General features: G+C 39.4%; 2 protein-coding genes across 3 annotated transcripts in view; both read left to right on the forward strand.

Annotated features, from left to right (window-relative positions):
- Nucleotides 1-244: 244 nt before the first annotated feature.
- On the forward strand, nucleotides 245-13,308 carry nudt5 (nudix (nucleoside diphosphate linked moiety X)-type motif 5). Its single transcript, XM_059326277.1, has 10 exons — nucleotides 245-276; nucleotides 603-676; nucleotides 2,404-2,471; nucleotides 7,106-7,158; nucleotides 7,251-7,358; nucleotides 7,514-7,609; nucleotides 10,385-10,486; nucleotides 11,971-11,979; nucleotides 12,066-12,119; nucleotides 12,198-13,308. Exons 2-10 carry the CDS (start codon nucleotides 620-622, stop codon nucleotides 12,305-12,307), a joined length of 657 nt encoding a protein of 218 aa, XP_059182260.1. The 5' UTR covers nucleotides 245-276; nucleotides 603-619; the 3' UTR covers nucleotides 12,308-13,308.
- Nucleotides 13,309-14,243: 935 nt separating this feature from the next.
- fbxo18 (F-box DNA helicase 1) overlaps nucleotides 14,244-24,285 on the forward strand; it is a 28,538-nt gene continuing 18,496 nt past the window's right edge. For both annotated transcript variants that reach the window (XM_059326237.1, XM_059326238.1), the window contains exons 1-9: nucleotides 14,244-14,681; nucleotides 17,366-17,533; nucleotides 17,849-18,426; nucleotides 18,540-18,676; nucleotides 20,719-20,866; nucleotides 20,971-21,152; nucleotides 21,238-21,312; nucleotides 21,533-21,624; nucleotides 23,911-24,079. In XM_059326237.1, coding sequence (XP_059182220.1) covers nucleotides 14,663-14,681; nucleotides 17,366-17,533; nucleotides 17,849-18,426; nucleotides 18,540-18,676; nucleotides 20,719-20,866; nucleotides 20,971-21,152; nucleotides 21,238-21,312; nucleotides 21,533-21,624; nucleotides 23,911-24,079 — 1,568 coding nt within the window. In that variant the 5' untranslated portion in view covers nucleotides 14,244-14,662. The remainder of the gene's footprint in view (nucleotides 14,682-17,365; nucleotides 17,534-17,848; nucleotides 18,427-18,539; nucleotides 18,677-20,718; nucleotides 20,867-20,970; nucleotides 21,153-21,237; nucleotides 21,313-21,532; nucleotides 21,625-23,910; nucleotides 24,080-24,285) is intronic.

Here is a 24,285-nt window from a genome sequence, read left to right on the forward strand (position 1 = left end):
ATGTTTAAAGTTAAATGAGTAAAAAAGAGTTAGTAGCTTTAAAGTAAAATAAGATTGTTTCAAATACAGTGCTTATAGAGTAAAAATAAATAAATAAATAAAAGCTAGACATAGACCTCCAAAACGTGCCTCTAGGTAAAGTTCATTGTATGTTTAAACCATTGTCTGTAGTCCTCACCTTCCTGTGAGATCACTGACTGCGGTACCCGGAGGAGGAGACAGAGTGACTCCTCTCTGCTTCATTCCTCTCTCTGCTTCTACTACGGGAGATTTCACGTGAGTTTAGTTTAATTTGTTCAGCTTGAAAGCTTGTTTAAAGTGTAAAATAAACGAGCTTCAACCCCCGCTATCACTACTAAGTGTAATGTAACTAAGTAGCATTAAATAAACAAAGTTACGCAGAGAAAGAGGTGAAAGTGGAGCTGCAACACGGGGAGTTAGAGTTGGTTAGCGCTGCCTGCTTGTAGCAGCTAATTGAAGAGAAACGTCTCGTCCCGTCAGCAGTTAACTGGCGACTATAACTCTGTTTTGTGTTTTCAGATGAACTCGCAGTGTCAAATATTAGTTTAAAGCCTTCTGACTGGACTTTCCTTCATTTTTAGTTGTCCGGAAATTGAAAATGAGCAACAGCGATGATCCCAAAGCTCCCACTGCTCCACACGTAGTGAAGGAGGAGGTAAGTCTGTTGTTTAGTGTTATTATATGTATTAATAAAACTCTGACAGCTGCTTTAAAATGATCCACATGAACACTGACAGCTATGTAATGTTTATGATTAGTGCTGGGACTTACTTGCTCACTTATTGTGTATGAGATAGGATAAAGAATATGGATTGAGACAAAAATCCATTCTTTATCAAATACAGTGCTTTATCTGAAGGGGAGATACTGCAGGTGAGTAGGGTAAAAAAAAAAAAAAAATCAGCTTCACAGATATCAATGAAACTAGTACAATTATTTACAATATATTTATCTTTCAATTATCAAATTTTAATACAATACGTTTTCTAAGAAAGGCCGCGCACACTAAAACTTTTTTTCAAGATTTTTCCAATAAATGTCTTAAACAACTTCAGACTTTTTCAAAACTTCTTAAAACTTGTTAAAATTCTGAAAATGGCTACAGAAGTTTTTTAATTTATTTATTTATTTTTAATTATAATTATAATTTGATTTATTGTTATTTTGTTTTTGTTTTTTTTTCTTTTATGAATATTATTATTTTTATTTCTCTAATTTTGCTACACTGGAACAAATTGCTGTTTGATTAGTCATAATTTTTGGATGACTACTATTTCAGTTGCACAATTTTATTGGAGTGAATAAAAATGTGAAGTTATTTTATATCTGATCCAAGATGAAATATTGAGGAAAGATGGCAAGTGTAATCTGAGGATGCATTATTGGAGGGGTTCGATTTATGTATACCAGATGTATGCAAAATGTTTGTTAAAATGTTCAATAAAAAGAAAGTTTAAAAAAAAATGTTTGGTAGTTTTGAACAAGGCTGAAGTTGTTTAAGAGATCTATGAAAAAAATCTGAAAAAAATATTGATGTATGGTGATTTAATAGCAGTTTTGGTGTTTGTGGCCTTTTTTGGCCAAGAGGGTCACGAGAACGTAGTAAACACGCCAATGGAGTATAAAAGACATGTAAGGGTTAATGACAATGGATTTAAAAAAATTTACTAAAGAGGAAAGTTCCTGCAAAAATTCTTGCCTTAAGCTGTAACACAGCCAAAATGATCAACAAACGGGGGGAAAAAGAGAGAAAAAAGGCCTAAAAAGCCAGAGGAGGGTACAAGGGTTAAATGTGCAAATTAGGAATAATCAATGTATTTTGGTTAATTTTCGAGAAATCTACTGATGCAATTTTACAAAAAAGTACTAAATTAAATAAACACACGTAGTCTGATAGAAGACATGTTGGAAGCAAAATAGCCCAAAAATAAATACATTTAAATTTAACATTTCTACTTATTGATTGGTAAGGCACATGTCATATTCTTTACTACTGTTTCAAAACATAGTTACAATTTTATATGGAGATTTGAGTATCAACAAAACATCAGACAACATTTCCAATGAATGAATGCATTTTGATGGACCTGCATCAACACTCTCAAAGTTAGACATTTTTCAATTACACAAATTAAACCAAATTCAGGTTAGAGTCTTGCAATTATTGCATTTGATTAATTTCTTGGTAGCTTTTTTTTTTTTTTAAAGAAAACCCTCTCAGTATACCACACGTATGCTTCTCTTTGAGATAGTTTCCATTGCTGGTTGTTGTAGTTTGGTGAGATTAGTAATAGTAATAGCTCATATTGTGATTTAGTTTCATTCCTGAGCTGTTTATCTGTAAAACATTGTGATTTCAGATTTCATCTCTCTGTGTTGCAGCTCATGGCAACCGGAAAATGGTTGAAGCTGGAGAAGACGACATATGTGGACCGCGGTGGAAACACCAGGTACTGTCCTGTCTGTGACCCACACAACTTTATTATTACTAGGGCCGGGACTCGATAAAAAAAAAAAATCTAATTAATTAGAGCTTTGTAATTAATTAATCAAAATTAATCGCATTTTAATCGCATATAAATATTTGACCTGAAAACAGTGAGAAGTAATTTTTTTGCCATGGATTTTTAGTATACCATTGAATAATGACTGAATACATGTGCTTAAGCAACAAAAATATTGTTTATTTTTGTTCAAGTCCAACAGACCAGTGCAGTTTTTGCCATTAAGTGTAGCAGTAGCATATTTAGAACTAGAAAATTTCCTCTGGGGAAATTCTGAAAGGGCCACGGGGGCTACTGCCGGTGTGTGTACGCTATAATGAGATTCTTCAGAGATTTCAAACTATGCCCTTTAAAGGAATAGTTCGGAATTTTGGACATAGGACCTCATTTCCAACTTAGCCGGTGTGATATAGGTCGGTGGAGACCGTTTTCAGCACATTTTATGCAGTCCTTATAGTTGCACAAGTCACTGTTGTGTCGTGGCAATTCTGGTCAATTGCACTAAGTTAGTGGGTGAGCTGGCCAAGAACAAAGCACTCAATACTCTGTTCAGCACAATTTATTAGTACATTCGTATTCCATACATCGCAAAATCCCGAATGACTCTTTCACAATACAACAAAGTCCCGTACACCGCTCGACTTATGACTGTTGCAGTTCCCAGCATTGATTCTTTAGTAAGCCTCAATGTGGCCCTATCTTCCTGCCCTAAACATCACATCAGGACAGAGCCCACTGGTCAACACGTTCCCCTCAGTCATGGTGTTACAATTGTTAAGTTCACAGAGTCAGTTCCCACAATGCCTTGTGTCTTGAATACCAAGTAGGTCGCCGCCTACTTCATGTCCCACCATGCAGGAAAACCCAAATTTCCTTCACACTTCCCCCCTTTTGACTAACATATTAGTAGTCAACTACAAACTAGAAATTTGGTTGCAGGCCAAGGGGGAACTGTATCACTGATTGGTAACTTAGTTACACCATGATTGAGTGGGAAGAGGACAACAATGCAACAGTAATTTTAATAGGTGCATGTGAGATTCAGAAACAGTGAGAAAAAGCATGGTGATGTTTCAAAATAAACAATGTAAACAATGAAAGTTGAAAATGGTGTACAGGTAAACATTCTAAAAAGAAAAGAAAACATTCTAAAAAAGTGAATAAAAAAAGTCTTTAAAAAGTCAATGAAACATTCTAAAAATGACAATGTAAGCTTAAAACTCAAAACGGCAATATATACAGCATGGCCAACCAGTACAATGTTTTGCTTTGCTTGTTTTACTGAGTGGTATAAGGTGTCTAGGGGTGTTACCATATCATCGTTTTTGGTATCTTATTGTGACCCCAGGACTCCCCCTCTCTGAAACTTGGGAGTGGGTCAGTAGGTGGCCATTAGTCCATTCCTTGGCCTGTGGGTCAGCCTGCCAATGTCCTTGTTGTTGTGCATTTGGCCAGTCTCTTGCTAAGTAGACAGGCCGTTGTGCTTCGTGAATCCATGTCACCTTGTGACATCTCCTGCTACCTCTGTAGTTTTCCCTGAACAGTCCTGAAGTCTCTGGTGTTAGACCTGTAGTGTCCAACCAGCTGCAGCAAGGCCTTTGAGAACTCCTTGGATAGTTCTGGAAGGTCAGGCATTGCGTGTCTCTCATGGCGTGAAAGCAGACGCTGGCTGGCCTCCATGGTCCTGTCCCTGAATCAAATAATCCTTTTGATGTGTCGATTGGCCACCCTGCAGTGTCGATGGAGTCTCAATCCTCGGCGTTGATGGCTGGTGGCAGGGGCAGTGGCCAGACATGGGGGAAGTCACAGGCAGATCCCTCTTTGCATCACTGCAAGTATCCACTGCTGGTGCAGAAGGTGGAGATGTGTTGAGTCCATCTCCTTGTTTGAGGAGGGTAGCTGGTTCTGGCACACCCATCACCCTTGGGTTGTGGACAAGCTGGCTGTGACGTGGTGGTGGGGGTTCTCGGCCAGGAGTCATCACTGCTGTGTTGCTGGGGAGACAGTCCAGGGCTGGCTCCAGACTTCTCTCTGTCTCTGGAACTGCTGCAACAGCTTGGACAACATTAGAAGCTCTTTGTCTGGCCCTCGCCTCTGCCTCTATCACCCACAGATCAAGTGCTTCCCAGTCAACTTCAACCTTCCTTAATTTCTTGGATTTCTCATACTGCTCTAATCGAAATTTTAAGATTGCAAGTTGGTTAGTGCTGAAGCTACCCCCAGTTGGAAATCCCCATTTATCCCACAGATCAAGCTGTTCACATGTCCATTCACCATATTTTTCATACATAACTCTTGCTGGCCCAGCTAATGGAATTAGTTTTTTCTTTTTCCCCAGTGAACAACCCATTTTCTTTTTACTTAATTTAATCAATGCTAGGGTTTTCACTTAAAATGCAAGACAAAAGGGAAGCCTTCAAGGCTTCACCCAAGGTGAGAAAAAGCAATGGACAGTCAACACCTCCCTCCCCCTCTTTGTTAACGTAGTTAACATAACCAACACCTAATTTAAATTAAAAGAGGCATTGATCTAAAAACTAATAATAATCACACGGTGACTAGGAATGTATTTTGTAAATGTAGCTAGTAGCTAAAATAATTACATTTAATTTAGTAGAACTGAGTATTGGCTCACCCGTGTCCGGTAAAATCACGCATTGAGTAGTTCCAGATCATTCAGCAGGCGCTCAAACCTCTCACCCCCTCCGGCGTCCAACAGCCTGTTCCCAGGGGAAGGTACTGAGTTCCAGGATCCGATCCTCACCTGCAGAATAATCCTGGTCCAACTCAAGTGGTGATCCCGGACGAGCCCCCAAACTGTCGTGGCAATTCTGGTCAATTACACTAAGTTAGTGGGTGAGCTGGCCAAGAACAAAGCACTCAATACTCTGTTCAGCACAATTTATTAGTCCCACCATGCAGGAAAACCCAAATTTCCTTCACAGTTGCTAAACTGGTGTTGAGCTAGCGCACGTCAATAGTATCATCCAGCCTGTCACTAAAAACAGCTTTACCTGCTCTGCAGAACACCCGAGACAAATGCATTACAACGTCGGACTATCGATGTACATGTCTGTGTTGATAGAATAATTTTAGAAATTAAACCAACCTTGCATAGCATTGGAATAGCTTATACTTTGTTCCCTGTTGTTGCTTAGGCTACGGCAGCGGCGGAGTGATATTATCTCCAGGCTAGTGAGGCTACAGTGGAAGACGGTTTCGGTTTCGCTGACAATCATGCGAGTTTATTTAGGTGCTGTCATAGCGGAGACAGGATAGCAGGACACTATGGCCACTGCCAGCCATGCTGAGATCGGTGGAAACTCTGTGGTGCCCATCTCTAACTTTTATTGCTACAATTTTTGAACGCACACTGAAGCGGCATGTTTATAACTACGACTGGAGGGCTCTTCTGGTTTCGTTTTGACGCACTACTACTAACCCACAAAGTAAAATTCCGCTGCTGCTGAGAAACTAGTCCCTCAAAATGTTTTAACATTGAAAATGCAAGGTTGGTTTAATTTCTAAAATTATTCTATCAACACAGACATGTACATCGATAGTCCGACGTTATAATGCATTTGTCTCGGGTGTTCTGCGGAGCAGGTAAAGCTGTTTTTAGTGACAGGCTGGATGATACTATTGACGTGTGCTAGCTCAACACCAGTTTAGCAACAGTGACTTGTGCAACTATAAGGACTGCATAAAATGTGCTGAAAACGGTCTCCACCGTCCAAAATTCCGAACTATTCGTTTAACCTCAAAATGTGTGTGTGTGTGTGTGTGTGTGTGTGTGTGTGTGTGTGTGTGTGTGTAATTAAAATCAATCTTCCTGCGTTTTTAATATGGGAGCCAATGAGGCTGTTGGTGCGTGTTGGTGGATCATCTGTGCGTCCTACGCCCAAACTATAACTCTGACAGCTTTACCAGAGGATTGTGAGTGAGAAGACTAATTTTCCTACGTTTCTATGTATAAGTTATTTCTGTATAGTGGAATTTGTGGCCTGGAGCGCAGTTTTCAAATTTATTTTTTGACAATTTTTTCTCTCCCTCTACACTCTGGCGATGATGTCACACACTGTGACACGAACATTCCGTGCAATACACACCCATTATAATCTCAGAATTTCTCCAAAAATGATCATGGTCATTGAACAGGGATTGATAAAAAACTATATGACCTATCGAAACGTGGATTAATACACCGATACACAAGACTTGTGTCTACTGTTTGAAGTTTAAATGGAGTCTCTAGGTGAAATTATGCCGGAGAAGTAGACGTTTAAATATCTCCAATTATTGTTCTTTTTCGCTAATTTTTTTCGGCCATCCCATTCATTTCAATGCAAAATTTTGGACTGAACTCATGCGTTGTTGCTCCAGTATAATCGGTCCGCCTGAAACGCATCCAGTGAGAAACGTTCCGCGGTGCAAAAATAAGTGTGATTAAAATGCGTCAATTTTTTAACGCGTTATTTTTTGTGTAATTAATTAATCTTAATTAACGCGTTAAAGTCCCGGCCCTAATAATTACACGTTTGCTACAGATTGTTTCACCCACCCATACTGTTTATCACCAGAACCTGGGAGACTGTGAAAAGGACAACGAGGCAAACCAACTCAGAAGCAGATGGTGAACTGTTTTTATTTTCTTTTGTCACAAACTTCCATTGACAGTTGGATTAGATATAGAGTTGTTCAGCCTGTAACACACTTTCCCTGCAGGTGTTGGGATTATCGCGCTGCTGAAGCGGACGCTCCATAAAGACTGCGTGGTGATGGTGAAGCAGTTTCGTCCTCCTATGGGATGCTACACTCTGGAGTTTCCTGCAGGTCCAAAGATTTTCAGTGACTGAAAAGTCCTTTTTAACTTTTTATGTCATGTGGTTTTCTTATCAGTCTTTCATTCCTTCCCCCACACAATGTGCTAGTTGGGACTTTACAAACTGTTGATACAGCATCTGTGTTTCTGTATCTGCTGTGCTCAGGGTTGATTGACGAGGGGGAAAGTGCAGAAGCTGCTGCACTGAGGGAGCTAAAGGAAGAAACTGGCTACAAAGGAGAAGTAGTCGGAGTCACTCCAGGTAACACAGACACTCATTGTGCACAAAGAACAGAGGACCTACACACTGTACAGTCCTCTGAGGCTCATTGGTAATCTGTGAATTTGAGCTATAAAAAGACAATTGAATTGAATGCATGTGATTACATAAGCCCTTTTCTGTGTGTGTGTGTGTGTGTGTGTGTGTGTGTGTGTGTGTGTGTGTGTGTGTGTGTGTTCTTGTACTTCCTACATAGTTAGGACCGTAACACGTTTTGAACCAACAGAGTGAGGACATTTTTGTCCCGTCCTCACTTCTTTAAAGGCTTGTTTGAGAGTTCAGACTTAGTTTTAGGGTTAAGCTTACAATTAGGTTTATGTTAGGGTTGGGCATTTAGTTGTGATGGTGAAGGTTAGGTTAAGGGTTAGGGTCAGGGTCAGGGAATTCACTATTCCAATGAGGGCCCTCACAGAGATAGAAGTACAAGAATGTGTGTGTGCGTGTGTGTGTGTGTGTGTGTGTGTGTGTGTGTGTGTGTGTGTGTGTGTTCTTGTACTTCCTACATAGTGAGGACCAGAACAAGTTTTTAACCAACAGAGTGAGGACATTTTGGCCGGTCCTCACTTCTTTAAAGGCTTTTTTGAGAGTTCAGACTTTTTCTTTAGGGTTAAGGTTACAATCAGGTTTATGTTAGGGTTAGGGCTGCAACTAACGACTATTTTCATTATCGATTAATGTGTTGATTATTCAAATGATTAATCGATTAGTTGTTTGTTCAATAAAATGTTGAAAAATATCAATCAGTGTTTCCCAAATGACAAGATGACGTCCTCAAGTCTCTTGTTTTGTCCACAAACCAAAGAGATATTCAGTTTATTGTCATAAAGGAACAAAGAAACCAGAAATATTCACATTGAAGAAGCTGAAATCAGAGAATTTGGACTTATTGGGCCTCATTCATGAAACGTGAGCAGAACGAATTTGTGTGTAAACCGTTCGCAGACGGAAATTTACGTGCATCTCCGCATTCATCAATATTTTAGTAGCTCCGATCTTTTCGTAGCTACTAACAAAATCTACACATGCTGCTGACCACACGTAGTGCTTGTGTAAATTTAAGAACGCATATAAATAATGCTCGTCACTGTTGGAAATTACAATTTTAATTCATAATGCGTTCTGTTATGTACACAATACGCAGATGCCTTTGAAACATGTGATATAAACATGACAAACGATTAAAAATATAACATATTTAGTTAAATTAGTTGGCAATTGGCGGGATTAAGATTCAGATTAAACTCATAATTGTGAATTATCTATGTAAATTGACGCATCCTGCCTGCAGTTCTCAGAGGTATCATTAAATTAATGCCAGAGTATATCCAATTTCCATACGGCGCACAACGGCAGACAGAAGTAATGCAGGGGTTCAGCGCAGTTGCAAACATGCCAGGTGTTATCGGTGCCATAGACTGCACACACGTACGCACCAAGGCTCCATCCGGTGATGCATTTGCTTACATTAACCGGAAAAACTTTCATTCCGTGAATGTGCAACTGATCTGTGACGCAAAGTGTGTGTTGTTAAACGTTGTGGCACGGTGGCCCGGTGGGACGCATGACGCATTCATCCTGCGTAATTGCGCAGTTGGCACGCGTTTGGAGGATGGAGCTGTGAGAGACGGCTGGCTCATTGGTAAGAATATAGCCTGCATAATCACATGTGTGTGTTATATATGGACTTACCTTTCTATATCCATAGGGGATAGGGGTTACCCACTGACGCCGTGGCTTATGACCCCACTGGCCAGCCCGCAGACACCACAGGAGCATACAATGAGGCGCACGCGGCTACTCGGGCCGTTGTAGAGCGCACCAACGGGGTATTTGGACTCTGAGCGTCCTCCTCCTGTGGCAGATGTACTTTTTTTGTGTGCGCTAATGCGTTTCTTTGCGTCAAGTTTAATGTCAAACCATTTACGTTTAACCTCGGACGTAGTTCTTTGCACTACAGAAACCACATTTACTGGGTCCGTCACCTCCCTCCACGCTTTCGCTTTGCCTGTCCCTGTCACACCACTACTAACAGATGAAAATAAAAAACTTTTTTTGGTCTCCACTTCTCCCAAAATAACTTCAATCTCCGCTTCGGAAAAATTCTTTTTTCTTTCTCGTTCTTTTTTTCTTTGTGCCATGACTGACAGGTTGACAGGATGCCTCTACACACCTCCTTATATGGTGGTCATTAGCAATTCATGGGCGGGGTTCATGCTAATTGCTGATTACCGGGAGCGCGCTGCCACCTTACGATGGATTGGCATTCATGATCATACACACGTGTTTACGATCAGATCTGAGTTTCCCGCGGCGTTCATGAATCCGGAGTAGGTTTTTAGTAGCGTAGGCTTTTATGTGCAAATCTACGCACAAATCTACTAACGTTTCATGAATGAGGCCCATTGTCTTTAAAAAAACCTGCTCAAACCAATTATTCGATTATCAAAATAGTTGACGATTAATTTAATAATCAATTATTGTTCGATTAATCGAATAATTGTTGCAGCTCTAGTTAGGGTTAGGTTTGGGCATTTAGTTGTGATGGTGAAGGTTATGTTAAGGGTTAGGGTAAGGGGCAGGGAATTCACTATTTTCCAATGAGGGCCCTCACAAAGATAGAAGTGTGTGTGTGTGTGTGTGTGTGTGTGTGTGTGTTTGTTTCAGGGGTCAGCAGTACAAAGTGAAAAGAAGTTTTATTCTTATTTTTAATTTTATGTACATGGAATATAAGTAGTAGCATTAATGTTTTGACTGCAGTGACCTGTCTGGACCCCGGTCTGTCTAACTGCACCACCAACATCGTCATGGTGAACATCAACGGAGACGAAGGGGAGAATATTCACCCGACACAGCAGCTCGGTGAGAAGACAGACAGCATTCATTTATTTACTTCCACTTCACTCACTCGTCCAACTAAACACTTGCTTTTTGCTAATTTAATGGTCTGCCTCCAAAAAATATTTTTAATTAAAATGAGTGCTTTAATTATTTGAGGGGACTTTCATCTCATAATTTTATGTTAGGGGACTTTTATTCCATAATTACTCATTCACTTAAGTCAGTAGTAAACAAACAAATAGAAAAATGATTAAATATGCATATACAATGAATAAATAAGGCTATGAAATTAATCCTGAAATAAAAAAAATGCTAATAAATAAATATATTAAAAAAAATAAATAAATAAAGGAGTCAAGGAAATTCAATAAATAAATTAATCAATTTTTATTTTATTTATTTCAAAGGTCTGCTTTGATTTATTTCAGCGGACTTTTATTTCATAATTCTTCATTCATCCAACTAATGAATATACCTATAAATAAATATGGCTTTGAAATAAATAAATGCACCAATAAATATATAAATACATTTAAATATAGATATATTAAGGAGGAGTAATACATTGATTTTTATTTTAAAATATATATTTTTTAAAATAACTTTTATTTATTTTAGGGGACTTATTTCCTGATTCCACATTTATTTGTTTCAGGGGACTTTTATTTCTTAATGCCACGTTTATAAATCACAACAGACATTTAAAGCTCCATTTGAGAACCTCAATAGAAACTTTAAAACATGACACTTCAGCTCTATTGATTTATTTACTCACTGGCCGATCATTCCTTTAATCAATCACTTTGGCTCATTCTGTCATATGCAAAACTCATTCAAGAGAACATGTCAGCATCGTTGATTTTTGTCAAACTTAGAATTTTCTATTGGGTACAAACAATTTGAGTAGTAACCCAAAACCTCACAGAAAAAAAGTAGTTTGTCCGTAGGGCTGGGTGATATGGACCAAAAGTCATATCCTGATATATTTAGGCTGGATATCGATATACGATATATATCCTGATATTTTTATCGCGAAGCAAGAGCAAATGTTCAGTCAAAGTCAAATATGACATGTCACAAGTAGTTTTATTTTATTTAAGTGAACATAAATACTGTATAACAACAGGAGTACCTTTTTTTCTTAAATCAAAGCTCCATAAAGTGCACATTTAATTAAAAAAATATCTTAAATAAAAATAGCCTATGAAATAAAATAGGCCAATCTTATCCTGGAATAAATATATTTGTATGAGAAAAGAATAATGAACATTACAAAAGAACTAAATATGACAAACCCTAGTAAGGGCAACATTTATATATAAAGAAAGAAAAAAAAAAAAGAACTATATCGATATATGCGATATGGTCTAATTATATATCACATTTAAAAATAGGGCTGGGCGATATATCGATATAAAAAATATATAGATATATTGCCCAGCCCTATTTGTCTGTAATGTAAAAAAATGTATTCAATAATCTTATTTACTTTTGTTCTTCCACAGGTGATGGAGGTGAGTTATATTCTTTATTATATCATAAATAACCATTTTCTCTAATAAAACAAATCATCACAAGCCTTTATTTTCTCTTTTCGTAGAATATGTCGATGTCATCCTTTTACCTCTTGATGAATTCCAGACGAAAATAGATGGTGAGACTTCCACGTTTTCAGAGTGACAACAAACATTCAGACCAAGGCACTAACACTTGCTCTTTTTTTTTCTGGCAGATCTGATGAAGAAAGAAAAAATCGTGGTGGATGCTAAAGTGTACATCTTTGCGATGGGGATGGTTCAGGCCTTCTTTAAGCCGAGGGAGCTCCCCGTCCTGAAGCAGTGAAGGAACATGCTCAGGATGAGAATGAGAGGAAGAAAAAGTATTTCCTGTTACATAGGGCTCCTGCACAGCACTGATGAATTGGTATTAAAGAGGAACCAGAGGATTTCCAAATTGTACGAAAATGTGCTGTTACATTGTGGTCTTAGACTAAATGTAACTTCATATTGTAAAATTTGTTCCCATGAAGATTAATGACCATCCATAAACAATATGGAAGCTAGAACACAACTTTGTGTATTAATCATACTGGACACTTAAATCTAATTATGAAATCAAAGTATTAGAAAGTGAACTATGAAGGAGCCCGACAAGTACTGGACCACTTTTTGTTCTCAAGGCCTGAAACATAGTCTGGTGGCCAATGAATTGTTTGCACACTTAACACAGAATATGTTCCAGCCTTTAGTCTCAAATGCCTTACTTGACAAATAGTCATTTCCAGGTTTTAATGAGATTATATGTAGTTTAATGAGATGCAATTTGTTGTAACTTTTATTTAGTGATCTTGAAACATTCCTAACATAATGTGAGGCAGAAACAAATCAACCACAGAACACTTTTTCTGGAAAAATCGGCTATTGCGGAGATGCAATCCAAGTCTTACTTAATATAGTTTGGTGTATTCTTCTTTTTCTATTGTAAAATTCATCAAATCAATCTGGGATCCTTCTGGATTTTTCCTCAAGGCATCCAAGGGGCCAAAGAAGCTCATTAACTTTAGAGAAAGATGAAAACTTGGCCATTAGTTACAAAATAACTCATGCAGTGTGATAAAAGTTACATGTAGTATTTGGTTGCTATATTAACAATGTTAATTATATGAGGGGGGATTACTCCACTAATGTATGACCAAGGTACTGTAATAATAAAGGTGGTAACATATTAATAGGCAATCATCCATGCTGTGCCCTCAACTTCATTATGGTTCAATTAACTGGACATTGATGCTGTACTTACAAATTACTGACCAAGGAATAAATGTGATAGTATTTTTGCTCTTACCTGAATCTGTGTTTCTGTCTCAAACGTAATTGTCAGCAATCACCGTCCCAAAAATAATAAGCCCTGTGTGTTTGTTTTGATTTGATTTGATTACTGCAATCTTCCATTTAATATTAAAATATGTTTAAAAACACAACTACAAACCCTGATAAATACAGGTGCATCTCAAATTAAAATATAGAACATTTCATATCTTAATTTTAATATGGAAATGTTGGCCTCTGAAAAGTCTGTCCATCTATATGACTTAATACTTTGTTGGGGCTGTTTGACTTCAACGACTGGAAATGTACCCTTCCATGATATTCTAATTCATTGAGGTGTACCTGTACGTGGTTGTAAAGTTTCATCAGGCTGTGATTTTCCTAGAGGTCACAGCAGGGCATTTTAGTGAGGTCAAGTTTAAAAAATGGTCACACTCCAATGAAATGGCTACTTTGGGGACTAACATAATTTCACATAATTAAATTGGGCTCATTGATTCCACAAGACCTTTCTACTCCTTCCCAATTTATGCAATTCACAGACTGTTTAAGGACCCCCAGTGTGCAGAAATATTCACATAAAGTATGCTAAAATAACACATTTGTACTGCATGAGAAAATCTGCATGGTTTTGTCCCAAACTGCATGGGATTAGTATAAAGTGGGTATGTCTGTGAAGTGGAGACTTGTGGATAAAAAGTAACCCTCCAAACAATGAGCCATATGCCCTTAGGACCCCGGGAATATAGATAATATGAAGCAGTTTCTAAAACTGGAAATGGACTTTTCCATATTCTAATATATGGAGATGCACCTGTATTTAACACTGAATGATTTTCTTCAACACCAAAGCACTTCTACTATTGTTTTCTGTCCCATACTTTATTCCAGTAGGTGGTGGTAATGCGCCCTGAAGTTGCCCTGGCAACCACCAATAGGAATAAACGAAGAAGAACCGACCAATCATGTTGCTCCATAGCAAAACAAAGTTTAGGACCTCTGCCTAAATGTTTGCTAGCTAACTTCGAAACATTTTTTAAGCTACAAATACAACAAAAGCAAATGTCAGCGTTAGTTAGTTAATTCACGCTGTCCAGGGCAGTACATTTGAGTCCTGCACAGGCCGCTGGTCACACAGTTGCGTCAGAAGTAATGTTAGCATACGTATAATTGAACTAGCATCAGTCGTTGTTTACTACAATGTAGTTAGCATTAGCTCAGACGGTTAGATTTTAATTTTTTGTCAAGTCTACGACGACGGCGTTTCTAATGAGGAAAGTTCGTTTTGGGCCTCAGGAACCCCAATTCTGTGTCCTTCCTGCAAAGTTACGTATTGTGTGACTAATAGACGGATGTTCTGGACACAAAGATGGAAATGTCAGCAAAAGGTAAGTTGGAGCGGTTAAAAGTTCATGTGAGAGGGTCGTCCCGGTGCCACTCCTGGTAGAGCCATACCATAGAGCAGGGATTCCCAAAGTGTGGTGCGTGGACCCCTGGGGGTGCGCGAGCTGCCTCTAGGGGGTGCGCGAGATGAAAAATGTAATGGCGGTCTGATAATTACACAATTACATTTTTTTCCCTCCACACAATAAAGAAGTGTAAATAAACATTTCTTTGTAAAATGTAAAATCAAAAACTGTAATATTAATTAATTAATAAATGCAGGCTATTCAAAATGCACTTCATCTTAAAATGAAGCGAAGAAGAAGTTATCTTCTTCCATTTTTCCAGCCTGTGTTATGATGACGGGGTTGTGAAACCTCCACGGTCATTTAAACTTCCTGCAATTTTTGTTCAACGCGGCTCAAAATATGATAACATTCCCCCAACTTATGTGCTTTCTGCCTCTGATCCTGAGCCTGTCACCATCCTCTTTGCTCTTAAAAGTGGAAGCTTGTTCATAATTTTGTTGCATTATATTGAAACTGTTTTTTAGGTTAATTCAAATGCGAGAGCTCATTGTTGTGATGGCGATTATTTTATTATATGTGTGTTCTGGTCATTTGAGCATGATCAAACATGCCGCCTTTAATATGGCTATAAAAAAGCTTATTGCATTTTGTTTTTTTTGAAGGTCTGGGGGATTGGGGGTGCGTCAACACGGTTGGGACATAGAAGGGGGTGCACGGCTAAAAAAGTTTGGGAACCGCTGCCATAGAGGCATTGTCCTGGTGAGCGGGCGGTCCGGGTTCGAATCCCACTCAGAGCCCTTTCTGCATGTCTTCTGTCTCCCCCTCCACTCTGTCTCTCACTATCAATAAAGCCTTGATAATGGCCAAATGAAAGGTTCCGGCGAGTAACGTGCGTGTGTCAGTAAAGGGAAACCGTTTAAAAGCCAATATCAATCAAACCAAAATACTTTATTTATCCCTGTGGGGAAATTCAGTTAGTCTGGTTGAATCTCTGTTAGAATGAGACGTCCTGATAGCTGTAGGAGAGAAGGATCTTTTGTATCTCTCCGTCCTGTAACAGAGAGAGAGGAGCCGTCCACTGCTGTTTTTTTGGTCCATAAGGATGGCCTCTAACATGTTGACAGTTCATCTCTCCACCACCTCCTCCAGTGTGTCCAACCTGGCTCCAACCACAGAACCAGCCCTTTAGACCAGTCTGTCCAACCTCCTTCATCTCTGTGTGTGATGCTGCCTCCCCAGCAGACTGCAGCATAAAACAACAAACTACCACCACACACTGATAAATCATCTGCAGCATCTTACTACAGATGTCAAGAGATCTGAGCTTCCTTAAGAAAAAGAGACTGCTCTGCCCCTTTTTGTAGAGAGTGTCTGTGTTTAGGGACCAGTCCAACTTATTATCCAGGTAGACACCTAGGTACTTATAACTTGGCACCACCTCCATGTCCACCCCACAGGTATTCACTGGCTGGAGGGGGGCTTGAACCTGTGGAAATCTATGATCATTTCCTTAGTCTTTGAGGTGTTCAGTAGGAGATAGTTCTTGTGACTCCAGTCACTGAAGGCTTTTATCAGATCCCTATATTCAGATTCCTGTCCATTCCTTATACACGCCGCAATAGCAGTGTCGTCTGAGTACATATACATATTCACCCTTAATTAGTATTTAGTTGAATTGAATACATGTAACGGACAAACTAAACCCGGACCAACTAATGATAATTTTTAATTGTCCTAGCAATAAAAGGACAATTTCAGTGCTTACCGTTGTAACTTCTTTTCAGTGTAGAAAAACATTTGGAACCATATTTGGATTAAAAACAGGACTTTTCTAATATTTACACGTGCCTCATAGGGTTGTAGTTGTTTTGAAACTTCTTTAAAGGCCATTTAAGCAAAACACCTAATTTTAAAAGTGTGTAAAAGGTGAGAAACACTGTAGGATTGGACTGGCTGCTTATTAATCAAAAATGATAATGTACAGACTAACTGCCATTGTGAAGAAGGGCCTGTTGGACCATAAGTGAGATAATACAGTACGGTTCAACACATATTGGGTTACATGAGTTATTATGCACTTGATGATGCTGCTCTGGTGGTGAGCAAAACTGGATGCTGTCTCTAGGGGGACTCCCCCCACTCTTATCTCTATGTGTCATATATGATTTTTTTTTTTTTATTATGTATGATATTGCCCACCCCCTGCGGTTCTTGTTGTTATGGTTGTTTTTGTCTAAGACAGCTCTGTTTGTTTGTTGTTGTGGCTGTCTATTCTGGTTTGTGTGATGTATATTTGGCTACTCATGATGACATGCTGTATATATGCGAAGAAAACAGAAACTGTACGGCTTTTTTTTTGTAACCCATGACATAACCTTCCATCCATGTTTCTCCAGCCGATTGCTTTATATTTGTATTTATGTTATTTTATAATTTTTTTTGTTCTTGTTATATGAAAAACTCAAAGATATTGAACAGAAAAAATGATAATGTACAGTATTGCACAACACAAGCATGTTTGTCCACCCTAGCACTTTAAAGGCAAGACAAGAGTACATACCGTAAGAGATACAAAACTAAAGAATAGCTGACATTGTGAAAGGGCAATCCCAATACAGTTGTGCTGATATGGCTGATTGTTTGTTTTTATGATTTTCTAGGAAAGGCCAAAAGGATGCACCTGAATGCAGCGGAGTGTGATGAGCTGGGACAAAGTGCAGCTGGCACGAGTTCTCTCACCCAGCCCAACGCCGTCAACCACGCGCAGGGCAATCACAACCCCAACCGGGGGTTTTACCCCAGGACACCCACCAAGCGGCGGAAGTGTGGTAAACTGCCTTAAAGCTTCTGCTACAAATGTTTTGATAAAAGTGTGCTCAAAGATTAAAAAACAAAACAGGGTTCTATCTCATGTACCAACCTCTGTAGGTTCTCTTTTGTTTTACCTCAATAGTGCACTACTCTATTTTTTTTCTCCTTTCTTTTAATAATATAAATTGTTAAAAAAAACAGGGTGATATCTGTGCAGCTATTTTTTTTGTCTAGTAAAAGTCCTGACTGGCTAATTTCTGCCATTAGGAATGTCAATAATTGAATGATTGTTCTTTCTCCTGCTCTCGCTCTCTCTCTCCTTGCACCATCAGCATCTGCATCGGTAAGTCCTTTCAAACAAAAAGGCATCAACAACTTCTTCTCTGTGACTGGAGTCCTCAGTTCCAGTCCGCACAAATCCTCCTCCAAGCCCTGCTCTTCCAAACATACAAATGGGCTAAACGGAGAGCTCTTTCCTGAAGAACGAGAGGAGGAGGATGACGATGATTATAGCCTATTAGCAGTCCCATTGGCTGCAGAACCTATAGCCGAGGAGGAGGAAGACGAGGTTGATGATGAGACCCTGTTAGCTGCCGAGATGGCATCACAGCCTGAGACAAAGAAGGAGGAAGCGGTGGATTATCTGGAGGGAATGACGGCAGAGATGTTTTGGGATGATGATGAGTTTGACAGTGACTTTCAGAATGAGGAAGAGGAGGTGGAGGCCCTCCCTGACGCCCACTATGGTCTCCTGGGCAGCGGCAAGGTCCTGCTGCAGCCCCAGGGCTGCATGGAGGACCTGCCAGAGGAGGTGCTGAGGCAAGTTCTGTGCCTCGTCCCCGCCCCGGACCTCTACCGCAACGTCCGCCTCGTCTGCCATCACTGGAGGAACATCGTCCAGGACCCCAAGGTTAAACAACCCACAGAATTACATTAAGTCATATATTAGCAGCAGGGAGACAGGTCTGATGGTGAAGGTTACTCACAGTTTTGGATGTTGTGTTTTTCTGTTCCATGGTCCAGTTTGTCCCCTTCAAGAAACAATATTTCTGCTACATGATGAGAGAAAAGGAAACTATGCTGGAGATCTGCTCCATCCTGAAAAACGGCAGCATAACGGATCCACCTTCATCACAGAACAGCATACGGCACCTTGTACTGTAAGTCTGCATTTCCTTTAAAAAGGGTGTTTTTCTAATCATACATACATGGAGAAGAGTCTCTGTAATGTTTTAGATCAGGGATGCAGATGTGTTTTTTTAGGGCCAATAACTTTAAATAATAATTTTCTTTTTATTTTGGACAATACCAATACATCTGGTGTCATGAAGGAAGCGATATATGAACAAGTTTCATTTTCTAATTGTTTTTAATTGTCAGTACTCATTGACTTGTGGGATTCACCAAGGTCACATTCTCTACGTTTTGTAAGAGAAAATGTCAGCAGTTCAAGAGCACTTTTACCAATCAGTATTATTAAAAATAACACCTTGACAGTGGGACAAAAATACCCATTCATAACACGGTTTCAAGTGCTGACCCAACCTTGCAACAGGCTCCACATTATCGTTGGCAATTATCGTCTGAAACTCAATTATGAATGATGATCATTTTAAAGGTTTTTCAGCCAATAATGTATCCACCAAATCCGCACCTTCTTAAAATAATGGCCCGAGCCATTTTTTTCAGGTTTTTCAGAAAACACAAAAAACGATTTAGGTAAAAAAAAAATAAGTTTGGTCAAAATAACACATAGGCCATTATTTTAGGGAGGTGATGAAATGCGTACTCACTTTTTATTTTAGTTAAGACAAGAAAGTGACAAGATGTTAGCAGTTGAGCCTCCAGATAAATACCAAACAGACATTAAAACTTCCAAAATAAAAGCTCAGGCTTAGCTTACCAGTTATAGCAACACAAAGCTGCTTACTAATTTGAATCAAGTGTAAAGTCCTGTCAGCTCTAGACTTTTTTTTTTTAAATCTTCAAGCTATTTCCTTTGTAGCTTGGAGCTTCACTTAAATGATTAAATATTATTATATACTGAACAAAAATATAAACGGCTCATGTCAAATATTGATGCCACATGGAGTTAACAACTCTAAGTGAACATATGCTGACTTTTACTTGTACAATGTGATTATTTCTCTTGATTTTTGTAACATTTTAATCCATCTCTCTGTCGGTGAGCATTTGCTGAGTGATGCAGTGATTTCACTCAGTACCTGGGTGTGGCATTTCCAGATGGTGATCAGACAGAATGAGCAGACACTCCTTACACTGGGGATAGTAAAAGGCCACCCAAAAACTTCAACTTTTGTTATAAGTCATCATGCCTCAGATGTCTCAGGTTATGCGGGAACGTGATAATGTTAATTATCAGACGATAGGCCGTTTGAGAGTTCTATTCTCCGGACATGTCGCCCATAGAGCATCTTTGGGCTGTTCTGTATGGAGGTGTCCGTGACCAGCTCCGTGTGGTCCTCAGGGAAGATTGAAATAACATCCACAGGCCACGATAGAAACCTGTTCAACTCCATGAAGGAGATGTGTTTCTCTGAGAAATGCAAATGGTGACAGACAAGATATTGAACATTCAATTCCTTCAACCTGACCCCCAACGTGTTCAGAGGATTGTCACTTCTTTGCAGATGCCAATATCAAGATGTAATGGACGGTGATCTGAAGATTAGTCATTAACAAAAATGAGTTTTGATTCGCTTCATATATTGTGTAGTGACTCGATTGCTACTCAAAAAAGATGCCATTAGTATGATGAGATCCCGTTTATAGCGTTTTACGCGCACAAATGAAATGTCCAGTTTCCTTATATGAATTAACTGAGTATATTGTAACTTTCCAGACAAAGGTATACTTCCTTCTTAAACAAAAACAGTTATATTTCTAACTCAACCAAACTGTTTGCCTCTCAGGCATCTCATCACAATCAGTCATACATCAGTGCCTTATATTAACTCATGACATCAGAACCAATAATGAGTGCTCTTCTCCACCCGGTGGTGGGAGGCACAAACAAACAAACAAATAAACAATCAAAACAAAATGGCTATTACATATCGCATCTCCCTAATGTTAATAAGAACTCTAAAATTTGACATTTATGTTTTTGTTCAGTGTATATAATGACCAGACTGGTGCGCATAGATTTTTAAGTCTTTTAATATCTGTGTGTGTTTGTCAGTTTGATGGCCCAGCATAGGTTTGGAGAGCGGGTGAGGCCGGAGGACGTTCTGCAGTGTGTTAAGAAACATCGTCTTTTCCCTCATGCTGAGGCCTCCATCAGATTACGGATTCCTGATATTCAGAAGTGCTTTAACCTTGGTATTGAGGTATGACTATCACACTAATGCAAAAAAGATCCTCTGGTGATAATATATGGAATAAATTGACTCACTGTGGATCTTCTCCGCACTCATTTTTGTCCAATCTCCAGGGTCCCAACCCGTACGCCGTCATGGCCGTCATACTGATCCTGGGTGAGAATGTAGGTGACGTGCAGACCTTAGTGTCTCTGCTCACCAGCTGCTTGTCGCACACTGCTATCACGGAGTACCTCAGCCACATGGCCATGATGTTGCTCGCCATAAAAAGAAACAACATCAAGATCAGTAACAGGTAAGAGCTGCACGTGTCAGCACCTTATAATGCCACATCATTCTCGTCCTCCACCCTGTAATCCTTTTCCTTCCCCTCTCTGCAGGTCGTATTACAACATCTACTACGTGCTTCACCTGATGGAGAATGGTCCTTTTTCTGTCGGCTCCGGTCAGAGCAAGTGAGTTCCTTTAGTCTGACTTCTGTAGTGCCTTTAACTTCTTCATAAGCACTGCATCAAGCACTGCAGACGATGTTTATTCCGACTTCCATCTCTGTCAACAGTTTCTCTATTTGTACGAGAGGTCAAGTGTGACACTACGGCAACATAAACTGCACTGAAGTAGTGGATCTCTGAGGAGCTTTTTTAACAGTCATCATTTTGTGTGTTTTTCTACTAGGCAGCCTCAGATTCATCTCACACGTGAACAGCAGCAGATCCTCAGCCATGACATCCAGCCGGATCATGTTGTCAAGATTGTGGCCTTTGCAGGTACAATAGCAGCTGCTAATGGCACCATAGCCATTCAGATTTTTTTCTTAGTCAAGAACACACTGAAATAAAATACATATTGCTGGGGAAAGAAGGTAATCACATGTGCCGGTGTACATTTTACTTTTATTTTTTATTATCACTAGTACTCCCTTTGGGTCCTCGGTGTGAAGTTGATTGGATGAACTTTTCTTGAGATATGTGAAAGATAGTCATGCATACAAAATACACAGTGTTCACACAGTTAGATGATGCTGCAACCGAGCTACTAATTGGCTAAATGGCACCAAGCTTGTCATGGTCACTCAAACATATCTACACATATCCACCAAAACGGTGGTTCCTGGGGCGTCCCTGTGGCTTACAAGTAGAGCACATTCCACAAAGGCTGGGTCCTTGTCACAGCAGACCCGGGTTCAAACCCAGCCTGGGGTCCCTTTGCCACTCTGCAGGGTGGCCCCTTTTTCCCCTTCTTCCATCTTCTCTTTAGGCACATTTCCATTAGGTACTTTTCCCTCTAGTGAGCGGCTATGGGTGTGGTTTGGGAGAGAGGATACGTCCAACTTCACCGGTTAGTGGCTCAGGTGGCGTCTCAGAAAGTACCTGCCTCGGGTAGGTCCTTCCTGAGCCGCTACTGAGAGGCGATTTTGCGCATGCGTGATTCATTTGCAGACTGATGCAAACTGGACGCTGAGGGGTTAACAGCTCCTGTTCTGCTGACTGCAGCTGGGAGAGACTGCTGCAGGAGGACTGGGCCTGTGCTTTGGGACAGCGAATAGGAGCGAGTCACCAAAAGTCTCCAATTACACCAGAAAAAGTCATTAGATTTGTCTCAAGTCACTTTTTTGAAAAAGAGGCACTAGAGGGATCTGAATAGTCGCTTAATATAGTGACAAAGTCGCCAAGTAACACTGCTTCCTGCGTCGGTCTGTTGTCACATTCGACCTCGTTGGTAAGCCGCTACAAAAGTACCTGTATGGAAACAGAGGCCGTGGGGAAGTGGGTGGAGCCAAAACACTCAGCCGCTTTCCAAAAAGTACTCAATGGAAACACGCCTTTTCACTAACAAAATAAAGCTGATTGATCTAAAAAGCATGAAGCATTCAGAAAATTTTAAGTTTTTGGTAATATAAGCTCTGCCCTAGGGGTACAGCTATTGCAAAACCCATATGGAAAATCCCAAATCAGAAAAAGTAACTTTTTCCATCTTTTTCCAGAGACATTCTGTACCAAATTTGGTGATAATAGCTCAAGGATTGTAGGAAGAGTCGTAAAAACAAAACAGATTTGGACACAATTCAAAATGGCCTAACCCTTACTTATAAATGTATGGATCCATCTGGACCCTCCAAACAGCACCACATTCTACACTGCACTCCTTCGGGTGTCCAGCAATACACCTGTCATGTGTGAAGTAGATCAGATTAACAGTTATTGAGATATGCAAAGGACAAACACACACAGATTCCTTGCTTTATACGTAGTTGTGTTATTTACCCATACGCAGATGCAGCATTTACATGTAAACATTAAAACAGAATTATACTATATTTTTTTAACCTTCCAATATGTGTTTGTTCACGTCCTGCCTGTGTGTAATAGCAACTGTAGTTTAAGTGTAAATTGTCTAAAGCGTCACCAGGGGGAACCATTTCTCTAGATCATTCTACAGCTTTCTTTGGGTTGCAAGTCAGCTCTTGAGTAATGAAGAATAGGTTCAGCAGTACAATGTCTAACATGTTTCATTTGATTTCATCATATATGAAATTTGGTGATATTGTTTATCTTTAAACGCAATGGCATGTTATGATAAGTTTAAAGAGTTAAAAATGAAATGTTGAAATGTTGCATTTTGAAAAAAAAAAAGTAAATGTTGGATATTAGTTTTAGTATCGTATCTTCTATAAAAGACATATCGATATATTTTTAAATGTGATATGGAATTAGACCATATTGCACATATTAATATAGTTCAATTTTTTTCATTCTTTATATATAAATGCGGCCCTTATTAGGGATTGTCATATTTACTTATTTTGTAATGGTTGTTATTCTTTTCTCATATAAATATATTTATTTCAGAAACAGATTGGCCTATTTTATTTCATAGGTTATTTTTATTTACGATATTTTAGCTTTGACTTTGACTGATCATTGCTCTAACTTTGCGATAAAAATATCGGGATATAAATCGTATATTGATATTCAGACTAAATATATCGAGATATGACTTTTGGTCCATATTGCCCAGCCCTACTATCTTCACTGTCCTGCTGTCTTCTACAGGTACAGGGAAGACGACCACGTTGGTGAAGTACGCTGAGCAGCGGCCACACCTGCGCTTCCTGTACGTGGCCTTCAACAAGTCGGTGGCCAGTGAAGCGCGGCGGCGTTTCCCCAGCAACGTGGCCTGCAAGACTATCCACTCGTTGGCCTTCAATGACGTTGGGAGGAAGTAAGAACCCAAGTTTCCCTTCAGATGCTCTCAGTGGCAGTCAAAGCTTTGTGTTCACAAGTACAGACTGGACAAAAAGAGAAGGCTCTGGCATGTTTTTCGGCTTTATTAATTATTCGGATAATTAGTCTGTAATATCATATACAACCCTGGTTCCAAAAAAGTAAATAAAACAGAATGCAATAATTTATTAATCCTTTTTGACA

Source organism: Centropristis striata, chromosome 22 (genome assembly GCF_030273125.1).
Source record: "Centropristis striata isolate RG_2023a ecotype Rhode Island chromosome 22, C.striata_1.0, whole genome shotgun sequence".
In the NCBI taxonomy this organism is placed as follows: Eukaryota; Metazoa; Chordata; class Actinopteri; order Perciformes; family Serranidae; genus Centropristis; species Centropristis striata.